Source organism: Mauremys reevesii, linkage group 15 (assembly GCF_016161935.1).
Source record: "Mauremys reevesii isolate NIE-2019 linkage group 15, ASM1616193v1, whole genome shotgun sequence".
NCBI lineage: Eukaryota > Metazoa > Chordata > Testudines > Geoemydidae > Mauremys > Mauremys reevesii.
In genome coordinates, this window is record NC_052637.1 from 11108232 (window position 1) to 11128407 (window position 20176).

At 43.3% G+C, this 20176-nt stretch overlaps 1 protein-coding gene and 1 pseudogene across 1 annotated transcript; both read left to right on the forward strand.

Moving 5' to 3' along the window:
- Positions 1–934: 934 nt before the first annotated feature.
- On the forward strand, positions 935–1881 carry LOC120383653 (annotated as a pseudogene).
- Positions 1882–17094: 15213 nt separating this feature from the next.
- Positions 17095–18045, forward strand: LOC120383654 (olfactory receptor 11A1-like). The gene has a single exon (XM_039501822.1). It carries the CDS (start codon positions 17095–17097, stop codon positions 18043–18045), a length of 951 nt encoding a protein of 316 aa, XP_039357756.1.
- The last annotated feature ends 2131 nt before the right edge of the window (positions 18046–20176 follow it).

The following is a 20176-nucleotide window of genomic DNA, read 5'->3' on the forward strand; positions in this document are numbered from 1 at the left end:
ATATTAAATAACATAAGTAATATAAAATAAAAATAGTCAAGAAATAAAATTAAAAATACATATATACATTTTTAAAAAGATGAAACTGGAATGAAAACCAACATTTGAAATCATGGAATAGTTAATTAAATGGAGATTTGAGTTCCCCACCACTATCATAATATGAAAATAGCACATTGTATAAAATTACAAAATGGTAAGGAAGGTTTTTTCTTGCCATAGAGGATAAATTTCTACCTAAAATGGTGGTTTCTAGCTGGATTTTTGTTTTTGTTTTTGTTTTGTTTCTTTTTAATGAAGATTTGATCTCTGTGTAGAGTGACCCACTGCAAGACAATGAAATATTGTCTTAGGGAAGGACAGGTATTTGTCTGTTTAGGATAAAAACTTTCAAAGGGTGATTATAATTAGGCTGCCCATTTCCACTGCAATTCACTTGCAGTTGACTGCCCAACAATTGCAATTCCCAGCCTTATTTGCTTGGTTTGTTTTTTTGTTGTGGCTTCCCCTAAAATATAAAATCCTGACCCATTTCAGCAGTGGAACTCCAGCCTGTCCAAGGACACTGTTCTGCTTTGATAGATCAGGAAGTGAAATGTGTGACTATTTGAACCAATATCTATCTGTGTTTCTGTACATGAGCCCCATCACCACAGTACTTCAGTGCTTGGTGTGATTTGTCAAGTTACTACACAGGTTTCCAGAGAGATTAACGTTTTGTTTAACCTGCAGTCTGATCAGATATGAAATATATCCCAGGTGTCAAATGAGGTGGCATTTTCCCCATTTCCCATCCCCTAGCCTCCACTCTCTACTGAGCTATTGTTCCAATAGCCAGCTGGGGGGACAATGAAAACAATTATGACGTTTTATTGAGTGATTATTCTTCTTTTATATCCCAGGGTGAATTTCTTTCCCATAGACACAACCTACAATGAACCCAGAACAGAGAAATCAAACATCCATCACAGAATTCATCCTCCTTGGATTCAGCACTCTCCCTGAACTGCAAATCCTTCTTTTCCTGCTTTTTCTCGTGATCTACATTGCAACCATGTCTGGGAACATCCTCATTGTGGTGCTTGTTGTGGTTGATTGTCACCTTCACACCCCCATGTACTTCTTCCTTCGGAGCTTGTCCTGCCTGGAGACCTGCTACACTTCAACCATCCTGCCAGCATGCTTGCCGGTCTCCTGAGTGGGGACAGAACAATTTCATTTAGTGGGTGTCTCACACAATATTATTTCTTTGCTTCCCTGGTTGCCACAGAATGCCTTCTCTTATCGGTGATGTCATATGATCGGTATTTAGCTATATGCAATCCAATGCACTATGCTGCCCATATGAGTGGCAGGTCTTGCCTCCAGTTTATAGGTGGCTCTTGGATAGGTGGCTTCCTATGTAGTGGCATAATAACATTGCCGATATCCCAATTAGCTTTCTGTGGTCCCAATGGTATTGACCATTTCTTTTGTGATCCTATCCCCCTGATAAATCTCTCCTGTAATGATCCTCAGCTGATGGAAATGTTGGCTTTCACACTCAGCTTGATTTTCTTACTGGTCCCATTCCTACTTACCTTGATGTCCTACATCTGCATCATTGGGACCATCCTGAGAATCCCTTCCACCACTGGGAGGCAAAAGACCTTTTCCACATACTCCTCCCACCTCATTGTGGTGACCATGTATTATGGAACTCTACTGATTGCCTATATGTTCCCAACAACCAGCACACTGAGAGACTTCAAGAAAGTTCTCTCTTTCTTCTACACTGTCTTGACTCCCCTGGTCAATCCCCTCATCTACAGCCTGAGAAACAAAGAGGTCAAGGAGGCCCTGAGAAAAGCTAGCAGGAAATCCATGTTTGGACAATGCTAACCAATCAGTTTCCTTAGGTTAAAAGAAAATAGACATACCATAGGCTGGTTTAGGGCCTGAATCAAAGCCTGCTATAGTCTAAGGTCATATTTCCATTAGGTTTACTGGGCTTCCTGTCATGCTCTTACAGAGTCACCGCCATAGGAGAAAGTGGAGAGAAATAGGTCCTAAAAAGAATGGGGTCATGGGTTTTCATAGGTCTATGTAAGATGTCACAGGTGAGTACTACTGGGCTGATGGGAGTTTAGAACTTGTGGCTCCTCTAAGTTCAGACAACGAGGAGAGATTATGCTCAGTGAGAGGGTGCAGGGATAATGGCCTAACTTGGAAAGCTGAGCATCTGTTCCTTGTAGGGTGAGAGACTTACACAAACACACTCACACAAAAAAAAATACATGATTACTACATTATAAAAATATAGAGTTAAAACATCATCATGAAATGCTAATGTTAGGAAATTGTATAATTAACTTTTGATTCTTATAGTGTCTTTCATCCCCAGGCTTCTTTCAAAAAGAACAGAAAAGCAAAAGGAAACCCTCTAACCTGTGCCACAGAACACAGGATTCCCATATAGTGCCCATCTATAAAAAGGGAAATAAGGACAATGGGGGAATTACAGACCAGTCAGCTTAACTTCAGTACCCTAAAACATAATGGAGCAAATAATTAAGCAATCAATTTGTAAGCACCTAGAAGATAATGAGGAGATAAGTAACAATCATGGATTTGTCAAGAATAAATCAACCTGATAGCATTTGCTGACAGAGTAACAAGCCTTATGGATTGGGGAAAGTCGTAGATGTGGTATATCTTGACTTTTAAAAGGCTTTGATACTGTCTTGCATGACCTTCTCCTTAAACAAACTAGGGAAATACAACCTAGATGGAGCTGCAATAAGGTTGTTGGAAAACTGTTCCTGGAGAGTAGTTATAAGTAGTTCACAGTCTTGCTGAAAGAGCATAATGAGTGGGATCTGTATCCAGTTCTGATCAATATCTTCACCATTAATTTAGATAATGGCATAGAGAGTAGACTTATAAAGTTTGTGGACGATACCAAGCTGGGAGGGGTTGCAAGTGTTTGGAGGATAGAATTATAATTCAAAATGATCTGGACAAACTGGAGAAATGGTCTGAAGTAAATAGGATGAAATTCAATAAGGACAAATGTAAAGTACTCCACTTAGGAAGGAACAATCAGTTGCACACATACAAAATGGGAAATGACTGTTTAGGAAAGAGTATTGCAGAAAGAGATCTGGGGGTCACAAGTTAAATATGAGTCAACAGTGTAACTCTGTTGCAAAAAAAGCAAACATCATTCGGGGATGTATTAACAGGAGAGTTGTAAGCAAGGCCCGAGAAGTAATTATTTCGCTCTATTCCTCGCTGATTAGGCCTCAGCTGTAGTATTGTGTCCAGTTCTGGGTGCCACATTTCAGGAAAGGTGTGGACAAATTGGAGAAAGTCCCTATAAAAGCAACAAAAATGATGAAAGGTCTAGAAAACATGACCCATGAGGAAAGATTGAAGAAATTGAGTTTGTTTAGTCTGGAGAAGAGAAGACTGAGAGGGGACATGATAACAGTTTTCAAGTACATAAAAGGTTGTTACAAGGAGGAGGGAGAAAAATTGTTCTTCTTATCTCTGAAAATAGGACAAGAAGCAACAGGCTTAAATTGCACCAAGGGAGGTTTAGGTTGGACAGTAGAAAACTTTCTAACTGTCAGAGTGGTTAAGCACTGGAATAAATTGCCTAGGGAGGTTGTGGAATCTGTTGTGTATTTGGTTGTCATGGGTTTTGTTACTATGGCAACTGAGTTAGACTATTAAGGGATAGCTCAGCCGGTTTCAACCGGCTGAGTGAGCTCTCTGTCTCTGTAAATAAAATGGAGGTTTTGGTTAGCTGTCTGCTCTCTGGCCTCAAGTGATTGCTTCCTACACCGGCTGCCCCAAGGATACAACACTGGCGACGAGGGTGGGATCCTGGTGCTGCTCCAGTAACAGAAGGAAGTAGAAGTCAAGGTAAAGACCAAACAAAGAAAAAAAGCTGCTTGCTGCACTGACAGTGAAAGTGAAACTAAAAATCATGGCTACTCTGACCAGGCCCCTGGAGCCTTTTGATGAGAATACAGAGCAGTGGCATGTGTATACTGAGCGTTTTGAGCTTTTTAGTATTGCAAATGACATTACAGAAGCGAAGAAGGTGCCAATATTCTTAACTGTTGTAGGGGCTAAAACCTACTCTTCGCAGCTTACTACACCCTGTTAAGCCTGAGACTAAATCTTACAGTGACATTGTGGAAATCCTGGGGTCTCATTTCTCCCCAAAACCACTGGTAATTGCTGAAAGATATAGGTTCCACAAAAGAGACCAAAAGGAAGATGAAACAGTTGTACAATTTGTAGCCATTTTAAAAAAGCTAGCAGAACACTGTGAATTTAAAGAGATGTTAAATGATGCCCTGCGTGACAGGTTAGTGTGTGGCCTCTGCAGTGAAGCTATACGGAAGCGCCTACTGACAGAGGCTCAGCTTACATTACAGAAGGCTGTTGATATTGCTGTCTCCATGGAACTGGCTACAAGGGAGGCACAATACATCAGTGCATCCCCTAGGGTGCAAAAAGTGTCACAAGAACTGACCCACAAAACGGTGCAGAGTCAAGAATGTTACCTCTGTGGTAAGCTGGGTCACCAGGCATCAGAATGCTGGTGTAAGGACCTGGTGTGTCGACACTGTGGCAAAAAGGGACACATTGAGTATGCCTGTAAACAAAAGAAAAAGAGGCCTGTGGTCTGGCCGACAAAAAGAGGAACCTTGCATACCCTAGAGCAGACCCAGGATGATCAAGGTGACACCTCCTCACAAGAGGAAGTGCCACTGCATGTTTTGTCTTTGGCAGCGGGCTCACATGAATACTGGGTAACCCCCTTATTGGAGGGCAAACCTATACGCATGGAACTAGACACCGGTGCAGCTATCTCGCTGGTTCTGGAGACTGTGTATAAGGAAAAGCTACAGCATCTTCCGCTTAAGGCAACAAAAACTGTTCTGAAGACGTATACAGGTGAAGCTGTGCCCATGTTGGGCACTATTGATGTTAAGGTGGAGCTCAATGGACAGGCGGCTAAATTGCCACTGTTTGTGGTGAGAGGTGACTACCCAGCCTTAATGGGTAGGTCTTGGCTTGGGAAGATTCAGCTGAACTGGGCAGAAGTGCACCGGATGACTAAAGAAGAAACCAGTCTAACCCCTATACTAAGGAAACATGCTGCTGTTTTTGGAGATGATTTGGGAAGTATGAAGGGAATCACTGTGACATTGAACATTAAACCTGGCAGTCCACCAAAATATCTGAAAGCCCGAACTGTGCCATATGCCATCAGGCCAAAAGTTGAAGCAGACCTGGAGCGCCTGGTCAGCAATGGAGTCCTAATACCAGTTACCCATAGCTCATGGGCCACTCCTATCGTTCCAATAGTGAAGAAAGATGGCTCTCTCCGGATTTGCGGTGATTTTAAAGTCACTGTCAACCCAGTGTTGTGTGCAGAGCAATACCCGCTTCCCCGCATCGATGACCTCTTCGCAGGCTTGGCTGGGGGACAAAAGTTCAGTAAGATTGATCTGAGTCAAGCATATTTACAGATGCACGTCGATGAAAAGTCCCAAGAGCTGTTGACTATTGTGACTCATAAGGGGCTTTATCGATACTGTCGCCTACCCTTCGGAATCACATCGGCTCCCGCCCTGTTCCAGAGGGCTATGGACCAGATCTTGTGTGGCTTGTCAGGAGTTCAGTGCTATCTGGATGATATCCTGGTCACTGGAAGAAATGAAGAGGATCACTTAAAGAATTTAGAGGCTACCCTACAAAGACTGGAAGAGTATGGCCTTCGAGTTCGCAAAGACAAGTGTGAATTCTTCAAGCCCTCTGTTGAATATTTGGGACACATCATCGATTCTGCAGGTCTTCATAAGGCCCCTGCAAAAGTTAAAGCTATTGTGGAGGCTCCCCAACCTCGAAATGTAAGCCAGCTACGCTCATTTCTAGGACTACTGAACTATTATGGAAAGTTCATCTCACAGTTAGCCACACTGCTAAAACCACTTCATGAGCTCCTTGGGCAGAACAAGGCCTGGAAGTGGACTGAAGCCTGTGTTGTTGCATTTAACAAAGCTAAGGATGCATTGTTAAATTCTGAAGTTCTAACGCACTTTGATCCATCCTTACCCCTGCAATTGGCCTGCGATGCTTCCCCTTATCGAGTGGGAGCGGTCGTGTCACACATTATGCCTTCGGGAGAAGAAAGACCTATTGCTTTTGCTTCACGCACTCTAAGCAAAGCAGAAACTAACTACGCCCAAAACGAACGTGAGGCATTAGGAATTGTTTTTGGAATTAGGAAGTTTCATCAGTACCTGTTTGGGCGAAAGTTTACTCTTCTTACAGACCATCGACCTCTGACATCAATTTTTGGACCCTACACAGGCATTCCCCCATTAGCTGCTAGTCGTATGCAATGTTGGGCATTGATACTTTCTGCACACACATATGAAATCAAATATCGGAAATCCACTCTGCACGGCAATGCAGATGGCCTCTCAAGGTTGCCTTTACCGGTCAAACATCAAGATAGTGCCCAAAAGGAAATCTTCTACTTTGAACAGGTAGAGAATACACCCATCACTGCTGCTCAGATAAAGAAGGCAACCCGCGTTGACCCAGTATTATCCCAAGTTATGGACCTGGTGATGCATGGAAAATCTCGACAAACCTCTCCGGTCTCACCCGACCTTGTTCCCTACATGTCCAGGCGGACGGAGTTATCGGTCCAATCTGGTTGTTTGTTGTGGGGGAGGCGTGTCATTATTCCACCACCCCTGAGATCACAGATGTTAGAACAGCTACATTCCGGTCACTGTGGAATACTGCGCATGAAGGAAATTGCACGAAGCTATTTTTGGTGGCCTAGATTGGACAGTGCTATTGAAGAGAAGGCAAAAGCTTGTATGTCATGTCAGGGTGTAAGAAATGCACCCCAGTGGGCACCCCTACACCCATGGGACTGGCCTGAAAACCCGTGGCAACGTATTCATGTTGACTTTGCTGGCCCCCTTGAAGGAAGCATGTTCTTGGTGGCAGTAGATGCCCATTCTAAATGGCCAGAAGTCTCTATAATGCAGTCCACTACTGCAGAGAGTACTATCCAAAAACTACGAGGACTCTTTAGTCGTTTTGGTCTGCCAGAACAACTTGTGAGCGACAACGGACCGCAGTTCATCTCTCAGGAGTTTCAAAATTTTATGAAGGCAAATGGGATACACCACATCACATCAGCACCATATCACCCGTCCACCAACGGATTAGCTGAAAGATTTGTGCAGACAATGAAAAACGCTTTGAATCAGCAAAGGGACAACACTCCATTCAAAAGCGTCTGGATACCTTCTTACTTTCCTATAGAAACACACCTCATGCTACGACCCAGGCTTCCCCAGCCTTTCTAATGATGGGACGACAGCTGCGCACTTGCTTTGATCTGCTGAAACCTTCTGAACCCAGACAAACTGTGCAACATCAGCAGCAATATCAAGTCATCAGACGGGCACCCAGAGCAAAAGACTGAACCTTTAGCCCAGGGCAGCCAGTTTTGGCTCGGAATTATACTTCCAGAGCTAAATGGGTCCCGGCCACAGTCATCACTCAAACAGGACCTGTTTCCTATACAGTCCAGACTGCAGAGAATCTTACCTGGCGGCGACATGTAGATCAGCTGTTGCCAGGTCATGCCAGTCTTCAGGACCCATCTGCAGTTGAGGGGTCTGACTTCACCCCTCCTGGTGAGACACCGAATCATGAGTCACCTGTTCCTGACTGTTCTCCTCCATTACTGCCGGCAGCTGAGATACCCCTTTGCCCAGCACGAGCTGATACCACCTCCTCACCTATTCGTGCTGCGGACCCTGAGCCCCTAGTACTTTCGGGTGCAACAACACCAACAACACCAGAAGTTCGCCGTAATCCACCTAGAGACAGAAGGCCTCCTCATCGGCTGGATCTTTAGTTAGGGCGAACCCACGGTTATGGGGCAAAATAATCCCCAGGGTTTAGCCGGGAATGGAGGCAGTCTACCCTCCTTCTCTAGTTTAGTGTGTGTTTTATTTAGGGGATGTTCTTATTAGGGGGGGGGAGGAATATGTTGTGTATTTGGTTGTCATGGGTTTTGTTACTATGGCAACTGAGTTAGACTATTAAGGGATAGCTCAGCCGGTTTCAACCGGCTGAGTGAGCTCTCTGTCTCTGTAAATAAAATGGAGGTTTTGGTTAGCTGTCTGCTCTCTGGCCTCAAGTGATTGCTTCCTACACCGGCTGCCCCAAGGATACAACAGAATCAACATCATTGGAGATATTTAAGAGCAGATTGGACAAACACCTGTCAGGGATGGTCGAGATAATACTTAGTCCTGCCTTGAGTGCAGGGGACTGGACTAGATGACCTCTCGAGCTCCCTTCCAGTTCTATGATTCTATGATGCAAAATTAGGGTGGAGAACTTGTGTAAGTGAGTCCCTGTGAAAATACATAAGTATACGCATGGCTTTGAAACTATGGTAATCCAGGAAAACTGTCTTTTGCATTCATGGAATCATAGAGTAGGACTGGAAGGGACCTCAATAGATCATGAAATACAATCCTCTGCACTCAAGGTAAGACTGCATAATTACTAGACAATTCCTGACAGGTGTTTGTCTAATCTGTTCTTAAAAACCTTCAATGAGGGAGATTCCACAACCTTCCTATGCAATTTATTCCAGTGTTTAACCACTCTGATAGTTAGTAAGTTTTTCCTAATGTCCAAACTTAACCTCCCTTGCTGCAATTTAAATCCATTGCTGCTTGTCCTATCCTCAGAGATTAAGGAGGACAAATTTTCCTCCTCCTCCTTGTAACAACCTTTTATGTATTTGAAAACTGTTATCATGTCCCCCCTTAGTTGTCTCTTCTCCAGACTAAATAAACCCAGTTTTTCAATCTTCCCTCATAGGTCATGTTTCCTAGACCTTTCATCCTTTTTGTTTCTCTCCTATGGACTTTCTCCAATTTTTCCACATCTTTCCTGAAATGGGACACCCAGAACTGGACACAATACTCCAGTTGAGGCCTTATCACTGTGGAGAAGAGTAGAATAATTTCTTCTCACGTAGTGCTTACAACTATCCTGCTGATACATTCCAGAATGATGTTTGGGTTTTTTTCGATGGTGTTACACTGGTGACTCATATTTAACTTCTGATCCATTATAACTCCTAGATCCCTTTCTGCAGTACTCCTATCTAGGCAGTCAATTACCTTTTTGTTTGTGTACAATTGATTATTCCTTCCTCAGTGGAGTTCTTTGCATTTGCTCTTATTGAATTTAATCCTATTTACTTCAGACCATTTCTCCAATTTGAATTTTAATCCTATCCTCTAAAGCACTTGCAACCCCCTCCAGCTTGGTATCGTCCGCAAACTTTATAAGTCTACTCTCTATGCCAGTATCTAAATCATTGATGAAGATATTGAATGGAATCCACCCAAGGACCTATCTCTGTGGCGCTCCACTCAATATGCTCTCCCAGCTTGAGTACACACCGATGATTATTCTCTGGGAAAGGTTTTCCAACCAGTTATGAACGCACCTTACATTACCTCTATCCAGTTTGTTTCTGCATTACAATGGAATGCTGATAATCTATTCTAATCTACCAAGTTAAAACTGGCTGACTGATGGAAAGAGAGGCCAGAGTGAATAATTCACAGTTTAGACACTTGGGGGGCATCTACACTGCAGCCGGGGGGGGGGGGTGAATAGCAACTCCTGTAGATGTAGCCACAGTAACTGTACTCTAGCTAGCTCACTAAAAATAGAAGGTAGAAAACAGTGGTAACCAGCTTCCGCGTCGGCTGCACAAGCAGAATGTACCCTGGGCCAAGGGGCATTGGGGGCAGCAGAGCATGAGGTATGGGAAAGGGGCAGCTTTGCTCTATCATGGATACTAGAGATAGCAGAGGGTGAAGGCTGGGAAAGGGGTGGCTATACTGGAAAATGGGCATTAGCGAAAGTCAAGGTTAATGTGACAAATTTTTTATGCATCCTTTCTAATGACCTCTAGATGGCAGCTGTTCATATGGAATGGCAAATAGTCAGTAATTGTTAAATCAGTGACTTCAGTTAAAAATATTGTTTAAGTCATTAAGAGACAATAATCTTGGAATTAAAAATGTAAGCCACGGTTTGTGAAGATTCTGGTCTATCGTTCTGTTATAGCCAATTTTCTGTTTAGATACGTATCCTTCAAAGAGTTAGGCAATGGGATTCCATCCCTGTCAGCAATAGTTTTGCCAGAGATTAATTAAAAAACAAAACAAGAAGCCTCTTTTTCCAAAATACAATGATGTGAGCCACAAATATTCCACATTTGGGCATTATGAACAACAAAACTTTGGTGACACACAATTATTCACACTGGTTATAAATTGGACTGAGACCTTATGACATGGTTAGGGAGCAAATTATGCTAGGAGAGGACTGGGAATAACAATCTGATAGTTTGCTTTGCATTCAGAAATAAGTGAATATTTGTATTCTTCTGTAAAGGCTGGAACAAACCTTTCCTTCAGGACAAGAAGCACAGTTCTGGAGTCAAGTTGCATAATATATTGCAATACACATAACTGAAATGATTATATTGACCATGAATTGGCTAGTGTCAACGTATAACACTGTCCTCCAGGATGGAATCTGTACTGTTCGGTTGCTTATCAAACATTCCAACAGACCAGTTAGAGGCCTACAGTTCTGATACAAGATTATCTAATTTGTACAATTCCTGTGGCACCAAAAAGCCACATAACCCTGAAATTTGTCAGGGATTTGGGAACAAACTATTTTCACTTTATAATCTCGGGTCTCTGACCTCCATGCTTCCATGGTCTGGGCTTTTCCAAGAAGCCTAAGGGAGTTAGGTGCCAAACTCTCATAGCAATTCCGGGGGAGTTGGGTGTTTATTGTGTACATTACCAACTTTTGAAAATCCCAATCTAAATGTGTAAAACACCTTATTGCATCTGCATTTTATTTGAGCAGCAGCCAGAACTTCCTCGTTTCAGAAATGACTGACCAGGAGGCATTGAAATAAGGGAAACATTTTCAAAAAAACGTAAGCAATCTTCAGAAGTGACATAAGAGCCTAAATCCCATTGCCTTTCAGTGAGATTTAGGCTGCTAAGCCTTCATAACTAAGACACTTTTGGAAATGGGATATAGGCTCCTAAATCACTTAGACACTTTTTAAATGTTACCTGAACAGATTGACTGAGCTTATTGGATGGAGACTGGGTACATGTGTGCTTTCTTTGAAGGACAACAGGAAGTTTGGTTGGAGAAAATGAAAGATCAGCTAATGCTCTGCTGAGATTTAAAAAACTTTCTAAGGGAAATGGATGGGAACTCGTTGTCTAAATCAGTTAAGCGGCTCTAAAAATCTGAGATGTAAATTTTATTTCTAAGGTTAATGCATTATTTCTTGACAGTCAACGTATCATTCACCCAATAAAGAAAGGGATTTGATTTAGCATTAGACGTTTCTTCCCTCTCCAGGACTTTCCCTTTGAGATTAGACGTTTTACGCTACTGACATAATATTTGGTTTATTTTTAGACAAACTTTTCCTTGCTTGTTACATTCCCCTGAACAGATGTGCCTTGGGAGACTGTGCCTTCCAACAGAAGGATATATAATGGACCACAAAAGACTTTCCCCACTTGGTGGAGGGTATGAGGCACAGGGCACGTTACCAGACATGACAATAGTGCCTTGGTAGCTATTCTGGGAAATGACGTTCTATTTACAGGGAACATGGAAGTACGCGGATGCAGTGGGGAGAGAAGATGGACTGAATAACCTGGATCCTGGTCCCTGATATGCTACGTGAGGAAGTGACAACAGATACTCCAGCTGCTGATAGACCTGCCTTAGAGGTAACTCAACTTTTTCCTTCCTTCTCCTTTCAGCTCAAGGTTTGGGAATCCAAGGGGATCTGGGCAATGATCTCTCCTAAAGTGCCAACCCAAAACAAAATGGCAGAATTTGGACAAAGAAAAGACCTGTCAGATCACTGCTATCCTAGCTACTTATCTGCCCTCCCCCCCATCACCAGGGTATTTGTGCACCTTACTGTACTGAATGTATCTATCCTCCCACCACCCCTGTGAGATGCTATTATCCCTGCTTTCCAGATGAGGACCTGACACACAGAGGGACAGATTTATAGAGGTGTTTCAGCACCTAAAGATACAGAGACAGTCCTAGTGGGTGTTAGGTACCGCACCTACTCAGGCATCAATCCACATTTTTAGATACCTACCAGCCTTTGGAAATGGGGCCTGACAGTCACAGAAGGAGTTTGACAAAGGAGGGAATTGACGTAACATCTGACAAGTCCAAGGTGAACTCTTCAAACACTGGAGCATCCTTCATTCCACTTTAAGCTTTCCTCTGGGCTACACACAAGATTTTACTTTTCTTTCTGGCACAGACCTCACTGGGGCATTGAGAGGGTTATTGAGATGATGTGGGTACAACAGAGCTGATATTTGCTGCTGTGCTCAGACAGTGTGCTAAGAGAGCAGACACTGGCTATATACAGGCTTGGCAGAATTCAATTTTATTTGTGCAATTTCGACTAATATTGTTTTGTATTTTTAAGTTTCTGTGATTTTAAACTATTTTAGGTTTTATACTTGCGGGAAATTCAGTGGGGGGTAGGGTTGGGGTCAGGGTTAGGGCAATGGGGTTGTGGGGGACTCCCAGCAGTGACAACGGAGGGACAGGTGGCTCCCTAGATGGCCAAGGGGTCCAAGACACCATGGTGCAAGGTGCAGGGAAGGCGACTGCTATGACCCAGCAGAGCAGAGATCTGTGGCCGAGGCTGCGAGGAGGAGGAGAATGATGAGCCACAGGCCATAGCAGAGACTACCCCATAGTTGAATGGCTCCGTCTATGGGTAGAAGCCATCTAGCAGCGGAGTGGCCTCTCCCATCGCGAGGGGCGAATCCTCATCCTCGCTGACCAGGGTGTGGCTCTAGGTTCTTTCCCTCCAGGACCACAGCCTGCCCCACCCCTTGCACCTGTAGGGATGGCTGTCAACATTGTGTGAGAGCTGGGGGGAGAGGGATCCCTGCATGGCTGTGGGACCACTGACACACATCCCTGCCGGTGCACGGCGCGGGGTAAGGCTGGGCTAACGCCGTCTGTGACCAATATTTTCTGTTGTTGGTTTCAGTGTCTCAGCTGATAGCTATGTTTACCAACATCTAGCCATTAAAACCAAATCCTGCCGAGTCATGACCTCTATAATTTCATAATCAGTTTCACCCAAGCTGCCTTCCACTTTCAAATTCTCAGCCAGTTCCTCCCTATTTATCAAAATCAAATCTGCAACAGCCTCTTCCCCTAGTAGGTTTCTCCACCTTCTGAATTAAAAATTGCCTCCAATTTGGCAAATTTGAAAAAATGGCAGATACGACAGCCACAAAAAGAGAGAGAGAATTAATATTTTTAATCCAATAAAGGAAAAAAAGAATAAAATGTAGAGCTGATAAAAAATTCTGTTCGAATATTTTTCCATCAGAAAATACCAATTCATCAAGATCAAAATGTTACATGGAAACCAATTTAATTCTATAAAATTTTGTTAGTGGAAAAAAAGTTGTTATATATTGTTTTATAAATGAAATAAAATAAAATTTAAATAATTTAAAAATGTACATATAAAATACAGTAAATAATAAAAAACCCATAAGTAATCTAAAATAAAAATAACCTAGAAATAAAATTCACAATACATATATTTTTTTAAAGTCAAAAAGTCAACATTTGACATCATGGAATTGCCCATGAAATGAAAATTTAGGTTCCTCACCACTCTATTAACATGAAAATGTAACATTTCTTACATATTTCCAATAGAAATCTTTATGCAAGAGAGGATAAATTTTTAACAAAATTGATGGATTCTAGCTTTAAAAGGAGATTGGGTAGCTGTATGACCAGTAATAACATTTCCGACACTGGGGCCTAATTGTAAGGTTTTTCAAATTTCATTCCTTTTTGCATAAGATGGTCACCTGGCTGGGTATCTGTGTGTGGAGTGTCCTGCTGCAGGATTATGAGCTATTGTCATAGGTAAGGACAGGTGTTTCTGCATAAAAAATTCAAAGGGCACTAATAGAGTTAGGCTGAAGTTTCCCCTGCAATTCACTTGCAGTTGGCTGCCCATCCATTGCAATTCCCAGCCCTATTTGCTTGGTTTGTTTCTTTGTTGTGGCTTCTCCTAAAATATAAAATCCTGACCCATTTCAGCAGTGGAACTTCAGCATATTTTGTTCTGCTTTTAGACACCAGGCAGTGACTATTTGAACCAATATCTGCCTAATATCAGAAGGGTAGCTGTGTTAGTCTGGATCTGTAAAAGCAGCAAAGAGTCCTGTGGCACCTTATAGACTAACAGAAGTTTTGGAGCATGAGCTTTCATGGCTGAATACCCACTTCGTCGGATGCATGTAGTGGAAATTTCCAGGGGCAGGTATACATATGCAAGCAAGAAGCATGCTGGAGATAACGAGGTTAGTTCAATCAGGGAGGATGAGGCCCTCTTCTAGCAGTTGAGGTGTGAAAACCAAGGGAGGAGAAACTGGTTTTGTAGTTGGCTAGCCATTCACAGTCTTTGTTTAATCCTGAGATGATGGTGTCAAATTTGCAGATGAACTGAAGCTCAGCAGTTTCTCTTTGAAGTCTGGTCCTGAAGTTTTTTTGCTCCAGGTTGGCCACCTTAAGATCTGCTATTGTGTGGCCAGGGAGGTTGAAGTGTTCTCCTACAGGTTTTTGTATATTGCCATTCCTAATATCTTATTTGTGTCCATTTATCCTTTTCCGTAGAGACTGTTCAGTTTGGCCAATGTACATAGCAGAGGGGCATTGCTGGCATATGATGGCATATATTACATTGGTGGACGTGCAGGTGAATGAACCAGTGATGGTGTGGCAGATCTGGTTAGGTCCTGTGATGGTGTCGCTGGTGTAGATATGTGGGCAGAGTTGGCATCGAGGTTTGTTGCATGGATTGGTTCCTGAGTTAGAGTTACTATGGTGCGGTGTGCAGTTACTGGTGAGAATATGCTTCAGGTTGGCAGGTTGTCTGTGGGCGAGGACTGGTCTGCCACCCAAGGCCTGTGAATGTGTGGGATCATTGTCCAGGATGGGTTGTAGATCCCTGATGATGCGTTGGAGGGGTTTTAGCTGGGGACTGTATGTGATGGCCAGTGGAGTCCTATTGGTTTCTTTCTTGGGTTTGTCTTGCAGTAGGCAGCTTCTGGGTACGTCTGGCTCTGTTGATCTGTTTCCTTATTTCCTCATGCGGGTATTGTAGTTTTGAGAATGCTTGGTGGAGATTTTGTAGGTGTTGGTTTCTGTCTGAGGGGTTAGAGCAGATGCGGTTGTACCTCAGTGCTTGGCTGTAGACAATGAATCGTGTGGTGTGCCCGGGATGGAAGCTGGAGGCATGAAGGTAGGCATAGCAATCGGTAGGTTTTCGGTATAAGGTGGTGTTAATGTGGCCATCGCATATTTGCACCGTGGTGTCAAGGAAGTGGACCTCCCGTGTAGATTGGTCCAGGCTGAGGTTGATGGTGGGGTGGAAGCTGTTGAAATCATGGTGGAATTTTTCCAGAGTCTCCATCCCATGGGTCCAGATGATGAAGATGTCATCAATGTCATAAAAATGTTGGCATATTGTGGGGCCATGCAGGTGCCCATAGCGGTGCCCCTGATCTGGAGATATATTGTCATCAAATTTGAAATAGTTGTATGTGAGGATAAAGGCACAGAGCTCAGCAACTAGTTGTGCTGTGGCATCATCAGGGATACTGTTCCTGAAGCTTGTATTCCATCTGTGTGTGGGATGTTTGTGTAGAGAGCCTCTACATCCATGGTGGCTATGATGGTGTTTTCTGGAAGGTCACCAATGCATTGTAGTTTCCTCAGGAAATCAGTGGTGTCACGGAGATAGCTGGGAGTGCTGGTGGACAAGATATATCTCCAGTCCTCGCCCACAGACAACCTGCCAACCTGAAGCATATTCTCACCAGTAACTGCACACCGCACCATAGTAACTCTAACTCAGGAACCAATCCATGCAACAAACCTCGATGCCAACTCTGTCCACATATCTACACCAGCGACACCATCACAGGACCTAACCAGATCTGCCACACCATCACTGGTTCATTCACCTGCACGTCCACCAATGTAATATACGCCATCATATGCCAGCAATGCCCCTCTGCTATGTACATCGGCCAAACTGAACAGTTTCTACAGAAAAGGATAAATGGACACAGATCAGATATTAGGAATGGCAATATACAAAAACCTGTAGGAGAACACTTCAACCTCCCTGGCCACACAATAGCAGATCTTAAGGTGGCCAACCTGGAGCAAAAAAACTTCAGGACCAGACTTCAAAGAGAAACTGCTGAGCTTCAGTTCATCTGCAAATTTGACACCATCAGCTCAGGATTAAACAAAGACTGTGAATGGCTTGCCAACTACAAAACGAGTTTCTCCTCCCTTGGTTTTCACACCTCAACTGCTGGAACAGGGCCTCATCCTCCCTGATTGATCTAACCTCGTTATCTCTAGCTTGCTTCTTGCTTGCTTATATATACACCTGCCCCTGGAAATTTCCACTGCTTGCATCCGAAGAAGTGGGTATTCACCCACGAAAGCTCATGCTCCAAAACTTCTGTTAGTCTATAAGGTGCCACAGGACTCTTATCTACCTAATGTGTCTCCTCTATCTGTGTTTCCGTGCTGTTGTGGCTGAGCCACAAGACCATTGTATCTGAGTGCTTGGTGCCATAAGTCAAGGTACTACATAGGTTTCCAGAGAGATTAACATTTGGTTTAACCTGCAGTTTGCTCAGATATGAAATCTGTCCCAGGGATCAAGAGAGATGGCATTTCCCCTCCGCTGTCTTCCATTCTCAACTCAGCTATTTTTTCAGTAACCAGCAGAGGAAGACAATGAAAACAATGCTGATATTTATTGAGTGAATTTTGTTCATTTATGTCACAGAGTAAATTTCTTACCCATAGACACACCTCATGGCAAGCCCAGAACAGGGAAATGAAACGTCCATCACAGAATTCATCCTCCTGGGATTTGGGACTCTCCATGAACTGCAAATCCTTCTGTTCCTGCTGTTTCTCGTGATCTACATTGCAACCATGTCCGGGAACATCCTCATTGTGACCTTAGTTATGACTGATCAGCACCTTCACACCCCCATGTACTTCTTCCTGGGGAACTTGTCCTGCTTGGAGACCTGCTACACCTCCACAATCCTACCCAGGATGCTGGCCAGTCTCCTGACTGAGGATAGGACTATTTCATTTAGTGGGTGTCTCACACAATATTATTTCTTTGGTTCTCTGGGAGGTACAGAATGTTTTCTCTTATTGGTGATGTCTTATGATCGGTATTTAGCGATATGCAATCCAATGCACTATGCAGCCCGTATGAGTGGCAGGATCTGGCTCCAGCTCGCAGGTGGCTCTTGGACAGGTGGCTTCCTATGTAGTGGCATAATAACCTTGTCGATATCCCAGTTAACTTTCTGTGGCTCCAATGATATTGACCATTTCTTTTGCGATCTTATCCCTCTGGTAAATCTCTCCTGCAATGATCCTCAGCTGATGGAAATGTTGACTTTCACACTCAGCTTGATTTTCTTACTGGTCCCATTCCTACTTACCTTGATGTCCTACATCTGCATCATTGCAACCATCCTGAGAATCCCTTCCACCACTGGGAGGCAAAAGGCTTTTTCTACCTGCTCCTCCCACCTCATTGTGGTGACCATATTTTATGGAACTCTACTGATTGTCTATATGTTCCCAACAGCCAACACACTGAGAAACTTCAAGAAAGTTCTCTCTCTCTTCTACACTGTCCTGACTCCCCTGGTCAATCCCATCATCTACAGCCTGAGAAACAAAGAGGTTAAGGAGGCCCTGAGGAAAGCTTGCAGGAAATGCAGGTTTGAACAGTGCTAGCTGATCTGTTTCCTTAGGTTAAAATGAAATAGATTTAACATGGAGTGATTTGGGGTCAGTATCAAAGTCTACTAAAGTAGAAGGTCACGTTTCCATTCACTGCCATTGATTTCTTGTCATGCTTTTGCAGAGTCACAGCCCTGGGACAAATGGAGGTGCATAGACCTTTTAAAAGCCTGTGACCCTGTTCTTTTTAGGACTGATATCAGATGCCACTGGTGCTTACTACTGGGCTGGTGGGAGACTTGAACTGGTGGCTGATCAAAGTTCAGACAATGCAGGGAGATTGTGTTCAGGATAAATGGACGGAGTTGGAATGCTGAGCATCCATCCCTTATCCGGTGAGATACACCCAGACACACACAAGACCTACATTATAAAAATGCAAGATAGCAACATCACCATGGAACTCTAATGACAGGAAATTGTACAATTAACTTCTTTTTCTTATTGTTTATTTCATCCCCAGGCTTCTTTCCAAAGGGACAGAAAAGCAAAAGGAAACCCTCCAACCTGTGCCACAGAACACAGGACACTGGCTCAGGACTCTTATTTGCCCATTTTCAAAAGTAACTTAAGGCCAGATTTCTAAAGGTATTTAGGTGCCCGGCACACGAGACAGACAAGAGAACATCTACCTTCCCCAGATTTCTGCATCGCTCTGGGGCTATGGCGTGCGGATGCCTTGTGTGAGGCTGCAGAGGTCATGTTGAGAGGCAGAAACATTGGGACTTATGGCACTTTTAAAGTAAAAATTTAGGTGCCTACAGGGTTTCCTGGCAGCTGAGTAGGGTTTTGTGAATCCCAGGGGGCTGGATTCTGGGATTCAGGTGCCTAAAGTGGAAGCTTTGTGACTCTAGCCCTAGTTCCACATCCTTATCCTCACGTTATAGCTGGGAAACGAAGGCAGAAAGAGGTGACATTACCTGCCCAGACTCACTCAGTGGGCTAGTGGTGGGGAAATGCATAGAAATCAGTTACCCAGAGCCCTAATCCAATGCACTGTGCCACTGTGTCCAGTTGTAATTGGCAATGGCACCTAAGGGTGTTGGGTGCTGAAGGAATGGTAATCCACACCATGTAGAGTCAAGCACAGGAGTTTATTACACACAGCGCTGGTGGAGCTTATCAGGCTCAGAGACACTGCACAACAATTAATTACAATAGATTATATAGGGTGCTCATTGGAAGGACAGAAGCGACTAGGGCTGGGTTTTCCCAAGCCTTGACAGGTTATAGGGATAGGTTCTATCAGCAAGACAAGATAAACATGATAAGTCAATGGTCTAAAAGATTACATAATGGCTCCATCCATGGCCCAAATTAACATATTGCAGACACACAGATAATTACCCCCAAACTATGTCTATTAAAGTGTATAGGTTAAATCCTAATTTTGGGGTCCAGGGGAATGAGGTAGCAGCTCTCCTGGTTGACCAACAGGTACATTCCTGGAAATTTAAAGCAAAAAAGCAGTAATTAGTATTTAACAATAACAATTGTTTATACATTTACCCTTGCATTTCTGTGGGCTAGGATTGGCATCCATCTGTGAGGGGAGGGTGTCATAACTTATGTTAATTATATTAGGTCTCTCCCTGAACTCTGTCTGGAATCTGAGGGGTATTGTACCACTATCTCCACCCTGCATTAGGAAGTAACCGTGAGGCCTTTCTCAGTGCTTCATATGTCTATAACTTGCAATAAGGATGCCCAGTTACATTTGGAGTTATGCTGACTCTGCTCACTGACTTGAAACACACAAGGTTATCTATTTACCCCAGCTTTCTCTTAGCTACGTACTGTTCTTTCTTAGCTAGTCTTCATCCGGGCCTATATGAAAAGTTCTTAGCAGAAACTGTAGTTAAGATTTTACATCCACAGCAAATGGATTTTGGTCCTTCAGGTGCCCAACTCCCATTCACTGTCCATAGGATTTGGGTGTTTAACATGACCTCTTATGGGAAAACCCAGCCTATACATTTATAGCCAAACCACTCTTCTGAGAATTCATTCCACACTCAGGGGATGTTTTCCACAAGTTCCTTCTCATGTTTTATCATTTTTAGGTGACTCTAATAATTGTGTCTCTGTTACTAAAAGCATCATGCAATAAAAGAACTAAACTAAC